Here is a 17,204-nt window from a genome sequence, read left to right as displayed (position 1 = left end):
AGTGAGTTAACTTTCAATTATAGAGAAAAGAATTCTGAGACAATTTTTCTGCTATAATCTAAAATAAAGTAGTTAAGCAGATAATATTTTAAATGCTTTGAAGAGAATTTATTGGATAAAACCAAAGCAGAAATACCTTGGACTTTGTCTAGTTTCAAAGTATTATCATTTTATATTTTTTAGAAATTAAGATAGGTAGATAGTATCCACCACAGTGCTCAACTGAACACTTATCAGTAAGTATCTAGAATAAACTTGAAGAATTGATCAAAATATGTACTCAGATCAAACCAGGAAAAATGTTACCTGCTGAAAGCTGTCTCTTAGAAGTTGTTGGTCTTCAGGATGACAAAATTCTACAATATTCTTCCCTAAGAGCTCCTAGAAGGGAAGGAGAGACGTAAAATAAACCCGCCTTCCCATCTGTTAGAGATATGGATGTTACTTCTTCTCTTTATCCTACTATAAATAGGTGTGTGGAGAAGCAGGGCCAGTAGATGGTTCAGTGAGTCCATCTCTGGAACCCAACTCGGGGAGCTGACTCCTGCTCAGTGTCCTCCAAAACACACTTGGACTCTATGGGTCACGTGTGTGCTTGAAGAATGTAATGGAACAACTAGAAACAAAGAGGCCTTTCTCACAAAATCACTTTACCAGCTCTTTTAATGATATCATTTTAGAGAAAATTTTTGCCAGGCATAGTGGCATACTCTAATCTCAGCATCACAGGCTAGGACAGAAAGATTTCCAGTTTGAGGCTAGCCTAGAAAAAGATGGGAGTTAGGAGGGACGGAGGGATGGAAAGAGCTAAGCCTGTAGATAACATTAGAGGAGCTGAGTGTGGTCCTTAGAATACATTTTCAAAAACCATAGAAAAAGGTAGGGGTATGGCAGAGCAGAAGAGATGGCTCATCCCTTAAAAGCACTTCCTGCATTTGCAAAGATCACACACCAGACGTTAAAAATGAAGAACTAAGTTGAAAAATTTACAATCCCTGACCCAACACTTCCTGTAGAGCAGTTGTTATCAAGAATGTTATAACCACCTAGAATCCAGTTTCAGGAGAACCAACGCATTTTTCTGGTCTTTCTGGTACTAAGTAAACACATGGCACACATTCATATACTTAGGCACTCACATATATACATAAAATAAAAATAAAAAATAGCCAGGCCTTTTAATCTCAGCACTTAGGAGGCAGAGGCAGGCAGACCTCTGAAATTGAGGCCAGCCTGGTCTCTATAAAGAGCTCCAGTACCCAAAGCAATGGAGTGAGACACTGTTTCCAAAAAACAAAAAGTCAAGTGTAGGATATTCTCATAATCTTAGAGCAGTGGATTATGGGAGCTCAGTGGCCAGCAAGTCTATACTACTGGGCAAGTTCTAGTCCAATGGGAGATCTTGCCTCAAAACAAAAAGATGAATAGCACCCGGTGAGTCCCACCCTCCCAAGGTGTGCCGCGGCCTGCTCACCTATGAGCATAAAGATTTTCTTCTAAAAGGTGTTTCCAATTAGTACTTATACATTTAGGGCTTTGAGTCGATTTTTGTCTATGGTATGATGATTTTTAGGGGTGGTGGCTGTGGTCTATATAGAATCCCCTTGAAATGTCTAAGCATCTTTGCTGAAAATCCAATTACCAATGCAAAAAAGACTCTTTAGCTTACTCATGAGAATAGATCAGTACATTAACACCACACAGCCTTAATAACAGCACCTTTACAGGGAGTGTTGGATCTGGGTGTAAGTAAATTCTCCAACTTTCTTCTTCATTTTCTTTTTTTTTTTTTGGGGGGGGGGGTTGACACAGGGTTTCTCTGTATAGCCCTGGCTGTCCTGGAACTCACTCTATAGACTAGGCTGGCCTTGAACTCAGAAATCGGCTTGCCTCTGCCTCCCAAGTGCTGGGATTAAAGGCATACACCACCACTGCCCGACCTTCTTCATTTTCAAGGCAACTTCTTTTTTTTTTTAAAGATTTATTTATTTATTTATTTATTTAATATACGTACACTGTAGCTGTCTTCAGACGCACCAGAAGAGGGCATTAGATCTATTACAGATGGTTATAAGCCACCATGTGGTTGCTGGGATTTGAACTCTTAACCACTAAGCCATCTCTCCAGCCCCCAAGATGACATCTTGACTGACCACTTCACACACTCATAGCCACGCTCATAAATAACAGAGACCATGTCCATGTAAGTCAGGGGTAGTTAACTGATATACTACTGTATGAGAATTTTAATAAGCAGTGCTACACTTATAATTATTATAGGCTTATTCTACTAGTAATTATATAAATTACTAAAATATAGTAATTATATAAATTCTAGTTATACTAGAATAATTAAAATAAGGAGTTTTAAATGATCTGTATTGACATTAGTAATAAAAACTATATATTTATACCTACTATTTCCATATGGTTTTACCAACTACATTTCTCTATATGGAGTGATAGTCTTGAAAGGAAGTTGAGACTATATTTTGCTACTCGCAAAATAGGAGCATCTCTTTTTCTGAACTGGACTGCTATATTTTGGTCATCTCTGGAATTAGCCATGTAACCTCAACACTGGTAACAGAAAACAGAGGCCTACGTGTTACTAATGCAGAAGCTACGCTCCTCACCTGTGGCTGGTAGCCAACAGTAGCCACACAACGATGGTCTACAAAAGTGAATATCCCTTCAATGTTGTGTCGGGAGATGAACTCTGTTGGCTGACAAATGTTACTCATGTCTGTACAGTTGGGAGAACTAGTTACCTAAGAAAGGAGAGATAAAATGAGCCCAAATAACACCATTACTTACATAAATACTTTTAATATTTCATGAGTATCTGTGTAGATATGAAACTACCAGATTTAGAAACTTCTTAGAAGTTTTACCCAGAAATGCAAAAATGTCAATCCTAACGACAGGCATAAACTCTAACTCTACTCCTATGTAAGTTCTCTTACCAAGTTGGTAAAGTAAGAAAATAGTGAATGTTACCCTAAACCACCTACTTTTTATTTGGTTAGCCCGTATTCATTATTCAGAGTGATTCAAGTTTCTGAGAAACTGAACAGGGTTCATGAAAATAATCAAAATCAAGGGCTGGAGAGACGGCTCAGTGTTAAGAGCACTGACTGCTTTCCAGAGAACCCGCGTTCCATTCCCAGAACCCATACGTCAAGTCACAACTTTCTGGAACTCCAGTTCCAGGGGATTCAATAACCTCTTCTAGCCTCCTCGGGTACCAGGCATGCAAGTGCACAGACACACATGAAAGCAAAACACCCATACACATAAAATAAAAATTTTAAGATATTTTAGATCTATTATAAAGAATGTAATGACATAATAAAAATGATTGTTCTTACTTTGCATAGGAACAAAAGAAATTAATTGGAAATAGAAAAGTAAGTACTGTAAAGCTAAAACTAACAATGTCCAGGGGAGCCTGGCATGGTGACGGACGCCTGCCTCTCTCCCAACATGCAGGAGGCTTTAGGGGGAGGATCCCTTGAACCAAGGAGCTCGAGGCCTAGGTAACAGGGACGAGTCATTACCAAGATCAACAACAACAAGATTACCACCCTCTCTCATGCTTTTGATTTTAGCTAAGTCTGAGAATAGCAATGTTTATTATAAATATCACATTATTTTAGATCTTGAGTTTTATGGAATTTTTCTATGTATTCACAGAGCAAAAGATAATTACCACAAATAAAATCTGAAAAGTTTTTTTTCCCTAAACTGAAAGGACATAGATGTGAAGACTCATACTTGCCTGCAGCCTGCCAATGGCCACTAGGCAGAATTTGCTCCCCTGGCCAGCCTCTGGGTCATCATCTGGGAGGGAGACACCTTCATGAAGAAAAAGGAGAATGACTCAGAGAGATCACAAATTCAAATCCCTTTAAGGGCAAGTCACTGAAGACTCACTATTTCCCTATGAAGATGCTAAGATTTAATAAAATAACCAGTTACTGTTTCATGTGACACACGTGTGAGTGTGTGCGTGTGTGTGTGTGTGTGTGTGTGTAACCTGGACTCTTCATCTTTTCAATGCAGGATTTCAGGCATATGAGCACACCTGGCTTTAACCATTTTAAGAAATTTGAAAATGCAAGTCCCAATCAAAGGAGTCTAAAAATATAAACTTTACTTATGCTATGTGACTATATCATACACAGAGAAGTAAATATTCCTGCCTAACCAGTGATTTTTAAAGTAAAGAAAAATTAAATTGTCCCAACACCAAAAGATATTCATTTCCACAGAAAAAGGGAATAAGAGTTCATCCCTCACAATGTCTTTATCTCTCATTCTTATCTAGGACAGCTATGCAGAAGTATCAAAGATCATACATACAGTAAAGGTATGATTTACATAGGAAGTTAACTCAACAGTTCATGTGCCACTATACATAATATTTCCTCAATTATTAATTCCCATTTCTTGGCTATAGAGCATGTGCCAGGCACTGGGGTGTTCTTTCCTTACACTAAATCTAACTCACGATGATGATATACAGGATGTATGACCTGGACTGCAGATAAGGAAAAACATGTAAAGGTCAAGAAACTTGCCATAGGTTAAACTATTCACAAATGCCAGAGAGCAAATATTAAGTTTTTCCCAAATCGTACTGGCTAGTTTTGTGTCAACTTGACACAGCTGGAGTTATCACAGAGAAAGGAGCTTCAGTTGGGGAAATGCCTCCATGAGATCCAGCTGTAAGGCATTTTCTCAATTAGTGATCAAGGGGGAAAGGCCCCTGGTGGGTGGGACCATCTCTGGGCTGGTAGTCTTGGTTCTATAAGAGAGCAGGCTGAGCAAGCCAGGGGAAGCAAGCCAGTAAGGAACATCCCTCCATGGCCTCTACATCAGCTCCTGCTTCCTGACCTGCTTGAGTTCCAGGCCTGACTTCCGTGATAAACAGCAATGTGGAAAGTATACGCTGAATAAACCCTTTCCTCCCCAACTTGCTTCTTGGTCATATGTTTGTGCACGAATAGAAACCCTAAGACACAAATCAATGTTAATTTCCTTTTAAAATATATCAGCTGAGAAAAGGAAGCTGAGAAAAGGCTCAGTGGTTAAGAGCACTGGCTGCTCTTCCAGACTAGGCTCAAATCCCATTACCCACATGGCAGCTCACAACCGCCTGTAATTCCAGTTCCAGGGGATTCAACATCCTCTTCTGACCTCTGTGGGCGCCAGACAAACAAGTGGTGCACAGACATACATATATGCAGACGAAACACTACCACACACAAAACAACTAAGTATTAAAAACCTGTCTCTCTTTTCTCTGCATTTCTGTCTTCTGTAAATCCCCATTTCCCAGCAATCCTTTTATAGTAGGAAAGTAATAGGGTGAGATCTGGAAAGTTGACAGTCAGTTTAAAAAGCTGGCCTTGCTGGGCATGGAGAACCAGCCCGTAATTCAGAATTTGTTAGACTGAGGTAAGGAGTTCATGGCCATGATCTAAAAACCAAGTCTGACCCCACAGCCTACCTCTTTTGCTACATCCCTTAGTTAATCTCAAATTAAAATAAAGCTACTCTACTCACGACTAACATTTCAAGAGAAACCTCCCTTTTAAAGTTACTGCAAGAAAGCCATTGCATTCATTGCTTAAAGTTTCTCTTCCATTTCAGCTTGCCCAAATTAATTGCATTAAATACCAATGTTTCAAGCTGGGCATAGTGGCACACACCTTCTATCCTAGCCCTTAGCACGATAAAGGCAGGTGGATCTCTGTGAATCTGAGGCCAGCTCCAGGGCAGCCAGGAATACACTAAGACCCAAAAAATAAAATAAAACTCCAGTGGTTTTTTTTTTGTTTGTTTGTTTTGCCACAGCTACTTAAAGACACAGTATTCAGTGTATACTACTATTATACTTGAGAATTATTTTAAACCACACACTGGCTTGTTTTGTTCTGTTGTTTTGGTCCTGACATAAACCTGGCAAGTACTCTATTACTGAGCTATATTCTTAGCACTAATAACTGAATTCTACACCAACTACAGCAGCTCATGCTTGCAATTCCCAGAGAAGGTATTGAAGAGAAAATTGCTGAAAATAGGAGTTCCAGGCCAGAGATGAAAAGTATCTACTTTACATATGATATTATCTACTATAAATATAGGGATAAGCATCAGTAATACATTTGTTTTTGTGTATTTGCCTGTGTGAATTTATGGACACAATATAAGTACAGGAACCTGCAGAGGCCAGAAGAGAGTGACAGATCACAAGAAACTGGAGTTATAGGCAGTTTTAAGCCAACATGTGGGTTCTGAGAACTGAACCCAGATTTTCTGCAAGAGCAGTAAGTGTTCTTAACTGCTGCTGAGCCCTCTTTCCAGCTCCCAATAAAACATTTAAAAAAAAAAAAAAAAAAAAAAAGGTTGAGCAGTTGTGGTGTAGGCTTTAGTTAATCCAGCTCTGGGGAGACAGAGGCAGTGGAAATGAGGCTTGGTCTACAAAGTCAGCTCCAAAGCAGCCAGGGCTACAGAGAAACCTGCTTCGAAAACAAACCTACAGCATTTTGTAATAAAGCTAATATTGAGTCATTTTTATGTTTTAGTAATCCATATGCTCAAATAGACTATAACATTGGTAACAGATGAGAGGGAGTCTGTTTTATTTGTCTATCTATCTTTTGAATTATTCTTAAGCACATTTCATAAAGGGGTACATAGTATTGCTAACTGTTAGTAACATATTGCCAATTGTTTATGTAACCAAATATACCAGAGAGAAATTACTGTATATTTTCCCTACCTGCTGGTGGCCAGGCCTTGATGTAGCCTGTGCAGTGGACTACCACAAAGTGAGGTTCTCCTTCCTTCACAGAGCCAAGCCCATTCCTAGAAAAGGTATAGGAATCCGGGGTGAAATTCTACAAAGGAAACCTGTGTTTTAAAAGCATTTATTTATTTATTTATTTATTTATTTATCCATTTATTACTGGTACGTGTGTGGATGCTGCACCAGCCCTTGTTGAAATAAAACACACAAGAAAAATAGGTAACATAGTAAGCAACTTCCTTGAACAAGAGAAGCTTTTAAAGTTCAGAAACAATACAGGCAGGGTGGTGCATGCCTTTGATCCCAGCACTCAAGATCTCTGAGTTCAAGACCAGCCTGGTCTACAGATTAAGTTTCAGGACAGCCAGGGCTACACAGAGAAACCCTGTCACAGAAAAACCAATCAGTCAATCAATTGATGGATGGATTGATCTATTCAGTAAGTTCAGAAACACATTGTGAGACGGTAAGTGACCGTGAGGTAAAAGAAGGTGAGAGCCAGTAGAGAAGGTAAAAATCCCATCTCTTGATCTCCACTGCCTAAGATCTTACCTGCATCTGTTCCTCAAAAAGCTCAGTCTATTCATGGAAACAGGGTCCACGGAGCTAGTACCACACCTGTCAACAAACAGAAGATGCAAATTGCTGGGCTATGGGAAACAGTAACAACAGAATAAGAAGATCCAACTACACACTGAAAACTAGTAAGTAACAAGAAAAGTCAGGCTGAGATGGAAAAACCTTCTATTATTTTGTTTGCTTGTTGTTTTGTTTAATTTGAGGCAGCACCTTCAGGCTTAGGCTGGTTTGAAACTTTCTATGTGGCCAGGGAAGACCTTGAACTTCTGACCCTTTGATCAACAGCACCTGAGTGATGGCACTACAGGCAGGTATCAACATACCAGTCGGTGTTAGGTATTGAACCCATGACTCCATGCATTTTAGACAAGCACTCTACCAACCAAGCCATATTATATTCCCGACCCTGGCTGATTGTGTGTCTGTCTGTCTGTCTGTCTGTCTGTCTGTCTGTCTGTCTGTCTGTCGGTCTCTCTCTCTGTCTCTGTCTCTGTGCATGCCCTATGTAGGTTCCAGTAATCAACCGTGTATTATCAGGCTTTCTGCCAAGTTTCCTTACACTAAGCTATCTATCTCTGGTTTCCAACCCAGACCACTTTTTGAAACAGGATCTCATACAACACAGAATGAACACAAACTGTCTGCTTGCCTTTAAGTCCCAAGTAATGAGATATAGAAAGTACCACCAGGCCAACAGAGTTAGTAGATTACTTAAAAACTGAGTATTGAGCTGTTTCTGTGCTTGCCAGGCGAGCCTCTGGCCTCCGAGCAGTAAGTCCTCCTTTTATGTTTTATTTCCCTAACTTTGGACTGGAGCTCACCAAGTTGCCCACACTGGCCTTGATCTTGATTGAGATCCTCTTTCCTTAGCCTCAAGAGGAGCAAAGATGAAAGGTTTGGACTCCTTTAAAACTTTTAATTGGCCTAAAACTCCAACTAAAACAATTGCATACACTCTTCAAATGCCATCTTTTTACATCAGGAGTTGGTGACTGTTTTACTGTTTTCTGTGAATGACTAGACAGTAAGTGGTTTTAGTCTGATGGTCACACAGTCTTTTAACTAGACAATTCTGAGCAATCAAGCATAAAAGCAGCCAAAGATGACAAGTGTTCACACAGGAAGAGCTATGGTGCAATGAAGCTTTAGTCACAAATAAGAACTTCTGTTCTCTGACTTCTGCTCTAAGCATATCATCTCTGTGTGCTATATTTCATTATTATTCACCTTACTCCAGGCTTACCATGTCCACAAGATACGCCCTCCAATCCTACTTCTATTCTTTCTCTATTTTTTTTTTTTTTTTAGAGATAAGGTCTTACTATGTAGTTCATTCTAGCCTGGAATTCATGATCTTCCTACCTTAGCCTCCAAGGTTCTGGGATTACAGGCATGCACCACCAAATCTAGATTGATTGTTTGAGACAAGGTTTCACTATATAGCCCAGGAGATCCAGAACTTGCTATATAGGCCATACTGGCCTTGTAGGAATCCTCCTGCCTCAACGTTCTTTTTAAAGTATTTTCATACTATCAATCGAGCTAATCCTGATAACAATGTTTTACGTTTGACAGTCTCACCTCCAATAGTGGATGATGACATCAAAGCAACACAAGTCTTATAGTATCAAATTAGAATTCAAATCCAGGGAATACTATGGATTCAAACAACTTACTTGGGAGGCAGTCAGACAGGTCTCTGTGATTTCAAGGTCAGCCTGTCCTACATAGCCAATTCTAGAACAGCCAGGGGTACACAGTGAGACCCCATCCCTAAACAAATACCAACATTCAGTCAACTACAGTGATATACCTTCTGTAGACCCAAGCTACTTAGGAAACTCAAATGGAGGATAACTTGAGCCGAGGATCTTTAAATGAGCCTGGACAACATAATAAGACCCCACCCCCTCAAAATAAACCAGAGTAGCCTGATTCCAGCGGCTCCTCTAAACTATTAAACTATGGAATAGTCAATTTTGTACCTCTGCCAGAAACTCTTTTTTTTTTTTTTTTTTTTTAACGTAGCCAGGGAGATTGGCCATCAGGTAAAGGTGCTTGTGACAAGCCTCATGACCTAAATTTGATTACCTCAACCCACAGTGTTGTAGGAAAGAACCAACAACTTGCACCCCAAACACCACACACGAGTCCACATCCACATATATCATGCACACATAATTTTTTTTAATCTGAAAAACAAAACAAACAAAAACCGCCTATAATCTCAGCACTTGGATGATGAAGCAGGTCAGTCTTGAGTTTTAAGTCTGAATACACATCAATGGTGGAGTTCTGCTGCTATGAACTAAAACAAGATTCTCTATCAGTCTCGTGATCTCGAGAACCTAATGCTTCACTCACATATGCCGGCCTCTGCCTCCTGAGCACTATGATTTAAGACAAGCAATGTCACACTCGGTTTGTCTATTGTTTTTACTTTATATGCATTGGTGTTTTGCCTGCATGTATGTCAGTGTCAAAGCGTCAGATCTTGTAGTTACAGTTTCGAGCTGCCATTAGGTGATGGGATTTGAACCCAGGACTTCTAGAAGAGCAGTTAGGGCCCTTAACTGATGAGCCATCTTTCTAGCACATCTGTTCTGTTTTGTAAGATTTATTTTATTTAGCTGTATGCATGGAAAAGGAGGGGAGTATGTGCATGTTGAGCTACCTGTGGAGGCTGGAGGCTTTGAATCTCCTTGCAGCTAGAAGCACAGATGGTTACAAGCTATCTGATAAGAATGCTGGGAAACTAACCCCAGCTAGTCCTCTGCAAGAGCAATATAATCTCTTATCCCTGCATAGCCATCTCTGCAGCCGGTTTCTTGATCCATGTATATGTATGTATATGTTCATGCTGTACACGCACAGGCATGCGGAGGCCAGAGACAAGCCTCACATGTAGTTCCTCAAGAGCTCTCCATCGTAATTCTTTTGAAATGTGTATTAATGCTCTACCTGTCTCTAAGTGCATTACGTGCACGCCTGGATACACAGGAACCAGAAAAAGGTATCCGATGCCCTGGAACTGGGGTCATAGATGGCTGTGAGCAACCATGCAGATGCTGGGAATTGAGCCAGTCCTCTGGAAGAGCAGCTATTATTCTTAACTGCTGAGCCATCTCTCCAGCCCCTCCTACCCTGAATTTTGAGACAGGGTCTCTCACTAGGACCTGAGGCTCATTAATTTGGCTAGGCCTCTCCAGAAATGGGACTATCTAACTTTCCATAGGTGCTGGGGATTGAGCTCAGGTTCTTCATGTTTGTGCATCACACACTTAGTACTGGGCTATCTCTCCAATTTCTGCATTCACTTTAAAAAGGAAAAAAAGATTTATTTTTATTTTATGTGTATGAATGTTTTGCCTGCATGCAAATATATGCACCATGTATATGGCCTGCTGGCCCAAGAGGATATCAGACCCCTTAGAACTGGAGCCACAAGTGGCTGTGAGCCACCACATGGGTACTACAAAAGAAACCTAAGTCCTTTAGACGAACAAAACAAGTGCTCTTAACTAGTAAGACAACTCTCCCACATCTTAAATCCAGTTAAAACATTTTTAATGCGTATGGGTTTTTGCCTGCATGACTGTGCACCACATGCATGCCTGATGCCCACAGAATCGAGAAGAGAGAAATCAGATTCCCCTGGAACTGGAGTTACAGATGTTGTGAGCTGCCATGTGGTGTTGGAATTCAAACTGAGGTCGTCTGGAAGAGCAAAAGGTGCTCTTAACTGCTGAGCCATCTCTCTAGCCCCTGAACAAAATAATGAACGTTGACTCTTACCCTATGAACAGTAGTGAAGCTAAGACAGAAGTAAGAAGTCAACACAAAGGACCTACCAACTGTGCCTTAACTGTAATTCACTGTTATTCTCTTACATATTATAAGTATGGTAAAACAACTGGTTCTTGAAAGTTAAATGTAATCCAACTGTGGCAAGGAACGTAGCTCTAGATACTAGATACTAACTAATGCCTCTGACAGAAATGGAAGCCTTAGCTGCTCTTATTCCCACCCAACACAATCCCAAGCACCACACCTCATGCGGCAGATGAACGACCTTCGTGAGCCCATGCACATCCTCATGGAAGACTGCTGGCCTTCCTTTTTCACTGTTCCAGTCTTCAGATCCAGGACCCGCCCTGGTCAAGGAGGTAGAGAGCAATCTCAAGTTACTTCTTGTGGATGGGAAAGGAAGGAGACACCGCGGCAAAGCTTGGGTCCAGCCAAGCCTTCCAGATTCCGTGTTTATGACAGAGATGCTTTATTCTTGAAGCCTAAACTACTTGCGTCCTCATCTAGGAATCTCACTATTAGCTCCAAAACGGCACAAGAACTGAGTAAAGCAGGAGTGGAAACTACTAGAACTATTGTGCATGTGAGCCCACTCCTGTATGTGGAGGTCAGAAGACAACTATGTGGAGCTGTCACTGCTTCCACTGTTATGCAGTCTGCAGACTGAGCGTAGACTGCTGGGCTTACGTGGCATGCTCCTTCACCACCGAGCCATTAGGCCAGTCACTAACTATCGTCACGCTTCGGGTAGGGACAGTGTCTGGTTTAAAAACAAGTAATTTTACATGCTAAGAAACATGCATGTGTCCAAAAACAAAACAGTCTCTCTCCTTTATTTATTTTTTTAAAAATGTAAGTAACATTTGGGGAAAAGGAAAATTATAGAAATGAAATGTACAAAATCACAAAAGAGGGGGAAAACAAACAAACAAACAAACAAACAACATTAATATGAACATTCCCACTGCAAAGATATTGGAGTTTCTTTTTCTTTTAAATTTTTTAGACTTATTTATTTATTTCATGTTTATGAGTACATTGTAGTATCTTCAGACACACCAGAGGAAGGCATCAGATCTCATTACAGATGGTTGTGAGCCACCATCTCACCATGCTGAGAATTGAACTCAAGACCTCTGAAAAAGCAGTCAGTGCTCTTAACCACTAAGCCACCTCTCCAGCCCTAGTTTCTCCTATTTTAACTCCTAGTTATTTGTTTCCATTTTGTTACTTCCTGTACAGTTGCTGAGAACAGGTGGCACTTATTCTCCAAACGATGGTAAAGGACTGAGTCTCACCTACTGGTGGAGGGGAAATGACCTAATAGAGATACAGTGACAACAAACAAGTCCCTTATACACTAACCAACAGCCTCTCCATCCTATTTTAAGATATTATTAAGATAGAAATGAGCTTTTATAAGAACACAAGCACTGATGAAATATTTTCTAAGAATAAGCTACAGAGTGGATATTTTGCACGTGAATTAAAAACAATTATAGTCATTAAGGAAAAAAATTTTAGAAGCTTTGCTAGATTCAACCAACCAATGTACAGGCTTAAATATCTTTTTTTTTTTTTTTTTTTTTTTGGTTTTTCGGGCTTAAATATCTTAACTACTTGAGTGAAATAAAGACTTTTCCCCCACATATCTGCTGTCCAGCCAGCTCTCACCTGTTAGGGCATTTTCTGATGTAGAGAGCTGCTCTCGAAGTTTATCCACATCATCTGGGTGCACCTGATCATACAGTGTGCTCCCGAACCATTCAGACTGTGGCTGGTTCAAAACGGGAGTCACTGAGTCAGAGACATACACCACCCGTCCAGTCTCACAGGAGACAATAAACAGAAAGCCATCTGCTGCCTCCAAGATCAAATGTTTCAGTTCCTGGTCAAGAAAATAAACCAAAGTTAATAGTGAACTCTGAAAAAACATACACAACTGATCATGGGAAGCAGCAAGATCCTTGGGTACATATGCACTGCTCCACTAGGAATCACAGGCTTATACCACGATATAAGCCATGGGTTCCTACCCTAAATATCCACTGGCAAACTTTTTACAGTAAGTATTCCTGCAATTTCTCTAAGTTGCTATTTGCCTCTTAGCACTCAAAGGAAAATAAAAAGGCTTACATTAAATGATAAGACTTCTGGAGGGGGCAGGGGTTAGGGTTAGGAGCCTCTCACTTTCCCCCTTTCCACTCCAACTTATAAACACAAACATAGCCTCCCTCAACTTGTTCAGAATATGTTATTAAAGGATCTAGGTTTTAATGCTTAGGAAGTAACCATAAAAACATGAAGTGGGTTTGGTCTAATGCTGCTTGTGTTATAATGCTAATTTTGGTCACCCAAACTGGTTTTTGATTGATCAATAAAGAGCCAGGATGGGCAGGATGAAAGAGGCGGGACTTCTAGGTTCCCTGGGGGAAAACAAAGGGGGAAAAAGAAAGGGCTGCCCCAAAGGAGCCAGGGAAGCAAAGAAAATACAGATTTTAAAAGATATTAACCCAGGAATACCCAAGGGGAGTGTTTGCTGGCTTTGGGAGTTTTAGAACTGCCCAGCCATTGAACTAGTCAAGGCATATCAAAATTAAGCTGGCACACGTCTTTCATCCACAAATCCAGAGAGCTCTTGAGCGGATGCTCACCAGGAGCCAAAGGTTTAACTAAGTCAGCACTACAAAAACCTAATTAGATCACTGTCATTTTGAGGGTAGATAAAAGATGGTAAGATGGGTGAGACCATATTTTACACTCTCTTGCTTTTCAATTATCCCTCCATCTTCACTGTAACCCACTACTTCTGTAATTGAGGATTCAATTACATCCTCCTAATTGATGATTCAAGTCCCTTCTCCTGGATTCTCATCATTTTTTAAATTCAATCTCTCTACACAACCTGTTAATACTGCCCATGGAACCCTAGAAATTTCATTTTTGCTTAGTATCTTCTGAAATTCCATTCATTTCTGCTTTATTTTCTGCCCAGATACTCTTCCCTTTGTTCGTATGTTACATGTAAACACTTCCTAGATCCTATTCATCCTCTCTTCTTAGAAACCATACACATGCTTCCACATCATAAAATAAAATCCAAGTCTACCCTGTACCTACCCTCCATACCACCACACTCCTCCCCCACTTCCACGTATCACTGAATTGCAATGTAACTCAGATACCTTGACTGCTGGGACTACAGTAGTGGGTCACCATGGCCAGCACCTAGTTCCTCTTCTATACCTATACTCTATTAGCCTTGTTACTGTTCCTGTTACAACTCTAGTTTCGTATTATTAGTTATCAATTTATATTATCTGATTCCACCAGTGACCTTTATTTCCTTTTTAAATTCTTTGGATTTCTCATAGCGCAAGTACCTGGTTTGCCACAAAAGGAGCATGACTGGAGTTTAATAAATACCTGACGTATTCTGAGGACATGAATTGACTATTTCTATGTACATAGCTATTAAATGTACTCCATGGCTAGCAAACAGACTGCCCTATTTGGAAAATTTATCCCTTTCTCTCAAGAAGTATTCCTATAATTCTCAGACAGCAATGGTGACATTACATTAAGTGTCATTTCCTGTATTTTCTAAAACTTCCCACACTACTCACACATTTTATATGTTGACACTTACTTTAGACAGTCTCCTATATTACCATCTTATATGTGTATGTATCTATTTTAGACAGTCTCCTATATTACCATCTTATATGTGTATGTATCTATTTTAGACAGTCTCCTATGTTACCATCTTATGTGTGTATGTATCTATTTTAGACAGTCTCCTATGTTACCATCTTATGTGTGTATGTATCTATTTTAGACAGTCTCCTATATTACCATCTTATGTGTGTATGTATCTATTTTAGACAGTCTCCTATATTACCATCTTATGTGTGTATGTATCTATTTTAGACAGTCTCCTATATGACCATCTTATGTGTGTATGTATCTATTTTAGACAGTCTCCTATATGACCATCTTATGTGTGTATGTATCTATTTTAGACAGTCTCCTATATTACCATCTTATGTGTGTATGTATCTATTTTAGACAGTCTCCTATATTACCATCTTATGTGTGTATCTATTTTAGACAGTCTCCTATATTACCATCTTATGTGTGTATGTATCTATTTTAGACAGTCTCCTATATTACCATCTTATGTGTGTATGTATCTATTTTAGACAGTCTCCTATATTACCATCTTATGTGTGTATGTATCTATTTTAGACAGTCTCCTATATTACCATCTTATGTGTGTATGTATCTATTTTAGACAGTCTCCTATATCACCATCTTATGTGTGTATGTATCTAAAAAAACAAATATCCTATATGACCATCTTATGTGTGTATGTATCTATTTTAGACAGTCTCCTATATTACCATCTTATGTGTGTATCTATTTTAGACAGTCTCCTATATTACCATCTTATGTGTGTATGTATCTATTTTAGACAGTCTCCTATATTACCATCTTATGTGTGTATGTATCTATTTTAGACAGTCTCCTATGTTACCATCTTATGTGTGTATGTATCTATTTTAGACAGTCTCCTATGTTACCATCTTATGTGTGTATGTATCTATTTTAGACAGTCTCCTATGTTACCATCTTATGTGTGTATGTATCTATTTTAGACAGTCTCCTATGTTACCATCTTATGTGTGTATCTATTTTAGACAGGCTCCTATGTTACCATCTTATGTGTGTGTGTATCTATTTTAGACAGTCTCCTATATTACCATCTTATGTGTGTATCTATTTTAGACAGTCTCCTATATTACCATCTTATGTGTGTATGTATCTATTTTAGACAGTCTCCTATATGACCATCTTATGTGTGTATGTATCTATTTTAGACAGTCTCCTATATGACCATCTTATGTGTGTATGTATCTATTTTAGACAGTCTCCTATGTTAACAGGCTGGCCTTGAGAATAACTCTAACCCTCAACCTCCTACTTGTGCCTCAGTGCTGAAAGACGGGTTATGAGCAGCCATATCCAGTTACCATACACAACTGCATATAGTGTTGGGACCAAATTCAGGGCTTTGCATAGGCTAGGTATGAACAATCATATGTCTTTTTATTTTTGAAACAGGGTCTTGCTATGTAGCTCTGGCTGGCCTGGACCTCTGTAGAACAAGCTGGCCTTAGCTTCCTGAGTACTGGGATTAAAGGCATTCACCACTATGCCCTACCCAATCGTGGATTTTTAAGTGAAATGTAACTTGTCTTTCCTAGTCATTCTCAGTCAAGTCTAGAGAGACTAAATAAAGTTAGACATGCCACCATTGTATATCTATCACACACAAACTATTAACAAAGACACCGGCTCTTTTCCGCATGCCTCTTCCCATCGTTTTTCACTTAGGCATCTTACTACTCACCCGTTTACTCTACTCACATTTAGTTCTCTCTCCTGGCAATAGTGAGATAACTCTTAGATGGGGCTCCTGAATGATGGCAAGTATTTCTGCCCTTTCTGTTTTCCTCATGATATATCAAGTGTAACAAAACATATCATGGAGCAACAGGGGTTGTTTACTACACGTCTCTCATCGTTAAGACTAAAAGTTGCTTCAAGGGTGAGGCAGATTTCTTCCATGCTCTAGAAATATAACCCAAGGAACACTGATCCATGAGTGTGGCAACCTCTCTGGGGACACACCCTTCTTTCACTTCACAGGTCATTTGTATGAGCCAAGTTCTAAAATACCTGACACCTTGCTAAATAAGTTCTCACAACTAAATTTATCTATTCTCACTCCCCCAATACTTGATCACTTATAGCTAAGGGCTGAATTCACTTTTCTACATCTGATGTCTCCTGAAGAATCACTCTCCTGAAGCTGGACATGGTGGCACATGTTGGCAATATACTGAGTTGGATGTCAGCCTGGGCTACATGAGACCCTCCCAAAAAAAACCAAGCAAGCAACCAAACAAAACCATTAAATTAGTCCAAAACTTTCAAC

The 17,204-nt window shown here is 39.6% G+C and overlaps 1 protein-coding gene across 10 annotated transcripts in view; it reads right to left on the bottom strand.

The window, feature by feature from the left end:
* Arnt (aryl hydrocarbon receptor nuclear translocator) overlaps positions 1-17,204 on the bottom strand; it is a 62,874-nt gene that overhangs the window by 9,611 nt on the left and 36,059 nt on the right. For all 10 annotated transcript variants that reach the window (XR_001783643.2, XR_001783644.2, XM_006500933.3 and 7 more), the window contains 7 exons: positions 12,878-13,091; positions 11,448-11,550; positions 7,370-7,435; positions 6,791-6,876; positions 3,782-3,858; positions 2,637-2,771; positions 307-381 (listed from right to left, as the gene is read on the bottom strand). Coding sequence is in view for 8 of the 10 variants with exons in the window: in XM_006500933.3 (XP_006500996.1) it covers positions 307-381; positions 2,637-2,771; positions 3,782-3,858; positions 6,791-6,876; positions 7,370-7,435; positions 11,448-11,550; positions 12,878-13,091 (756 nt within the window). In the remaining 2 variants the exon portion in view is untranslated. The remainder of the gene's footprint in view (positions 1-306; positions 382-2,636; positions 2,772-3,781; positions 3,859-6,790; positions 6,877-7,369; positions 7,436-11,447; positions 11,551-12,877; positions 13,092-17,204) is intronic.

The sequence above is a fragment of the Mus musculus genome, chromosome 3 (assembly GCF_000001635.26).
Source record: "Mus musculus strain C57BL/6J chromosome 3, GRCm38.p6 C57BL/6J".
Lineage (NCBI taxonomy): Eukaryota > Metazoa > Chordata > Mammalia > Rodentia > Muridae > Mus > Mus musculus.
The sequence above is the reverse complement of the archived record's forward strand: the minus strand, read 5'-3'. Positions and strand labels throughout refer to the sequence as shown.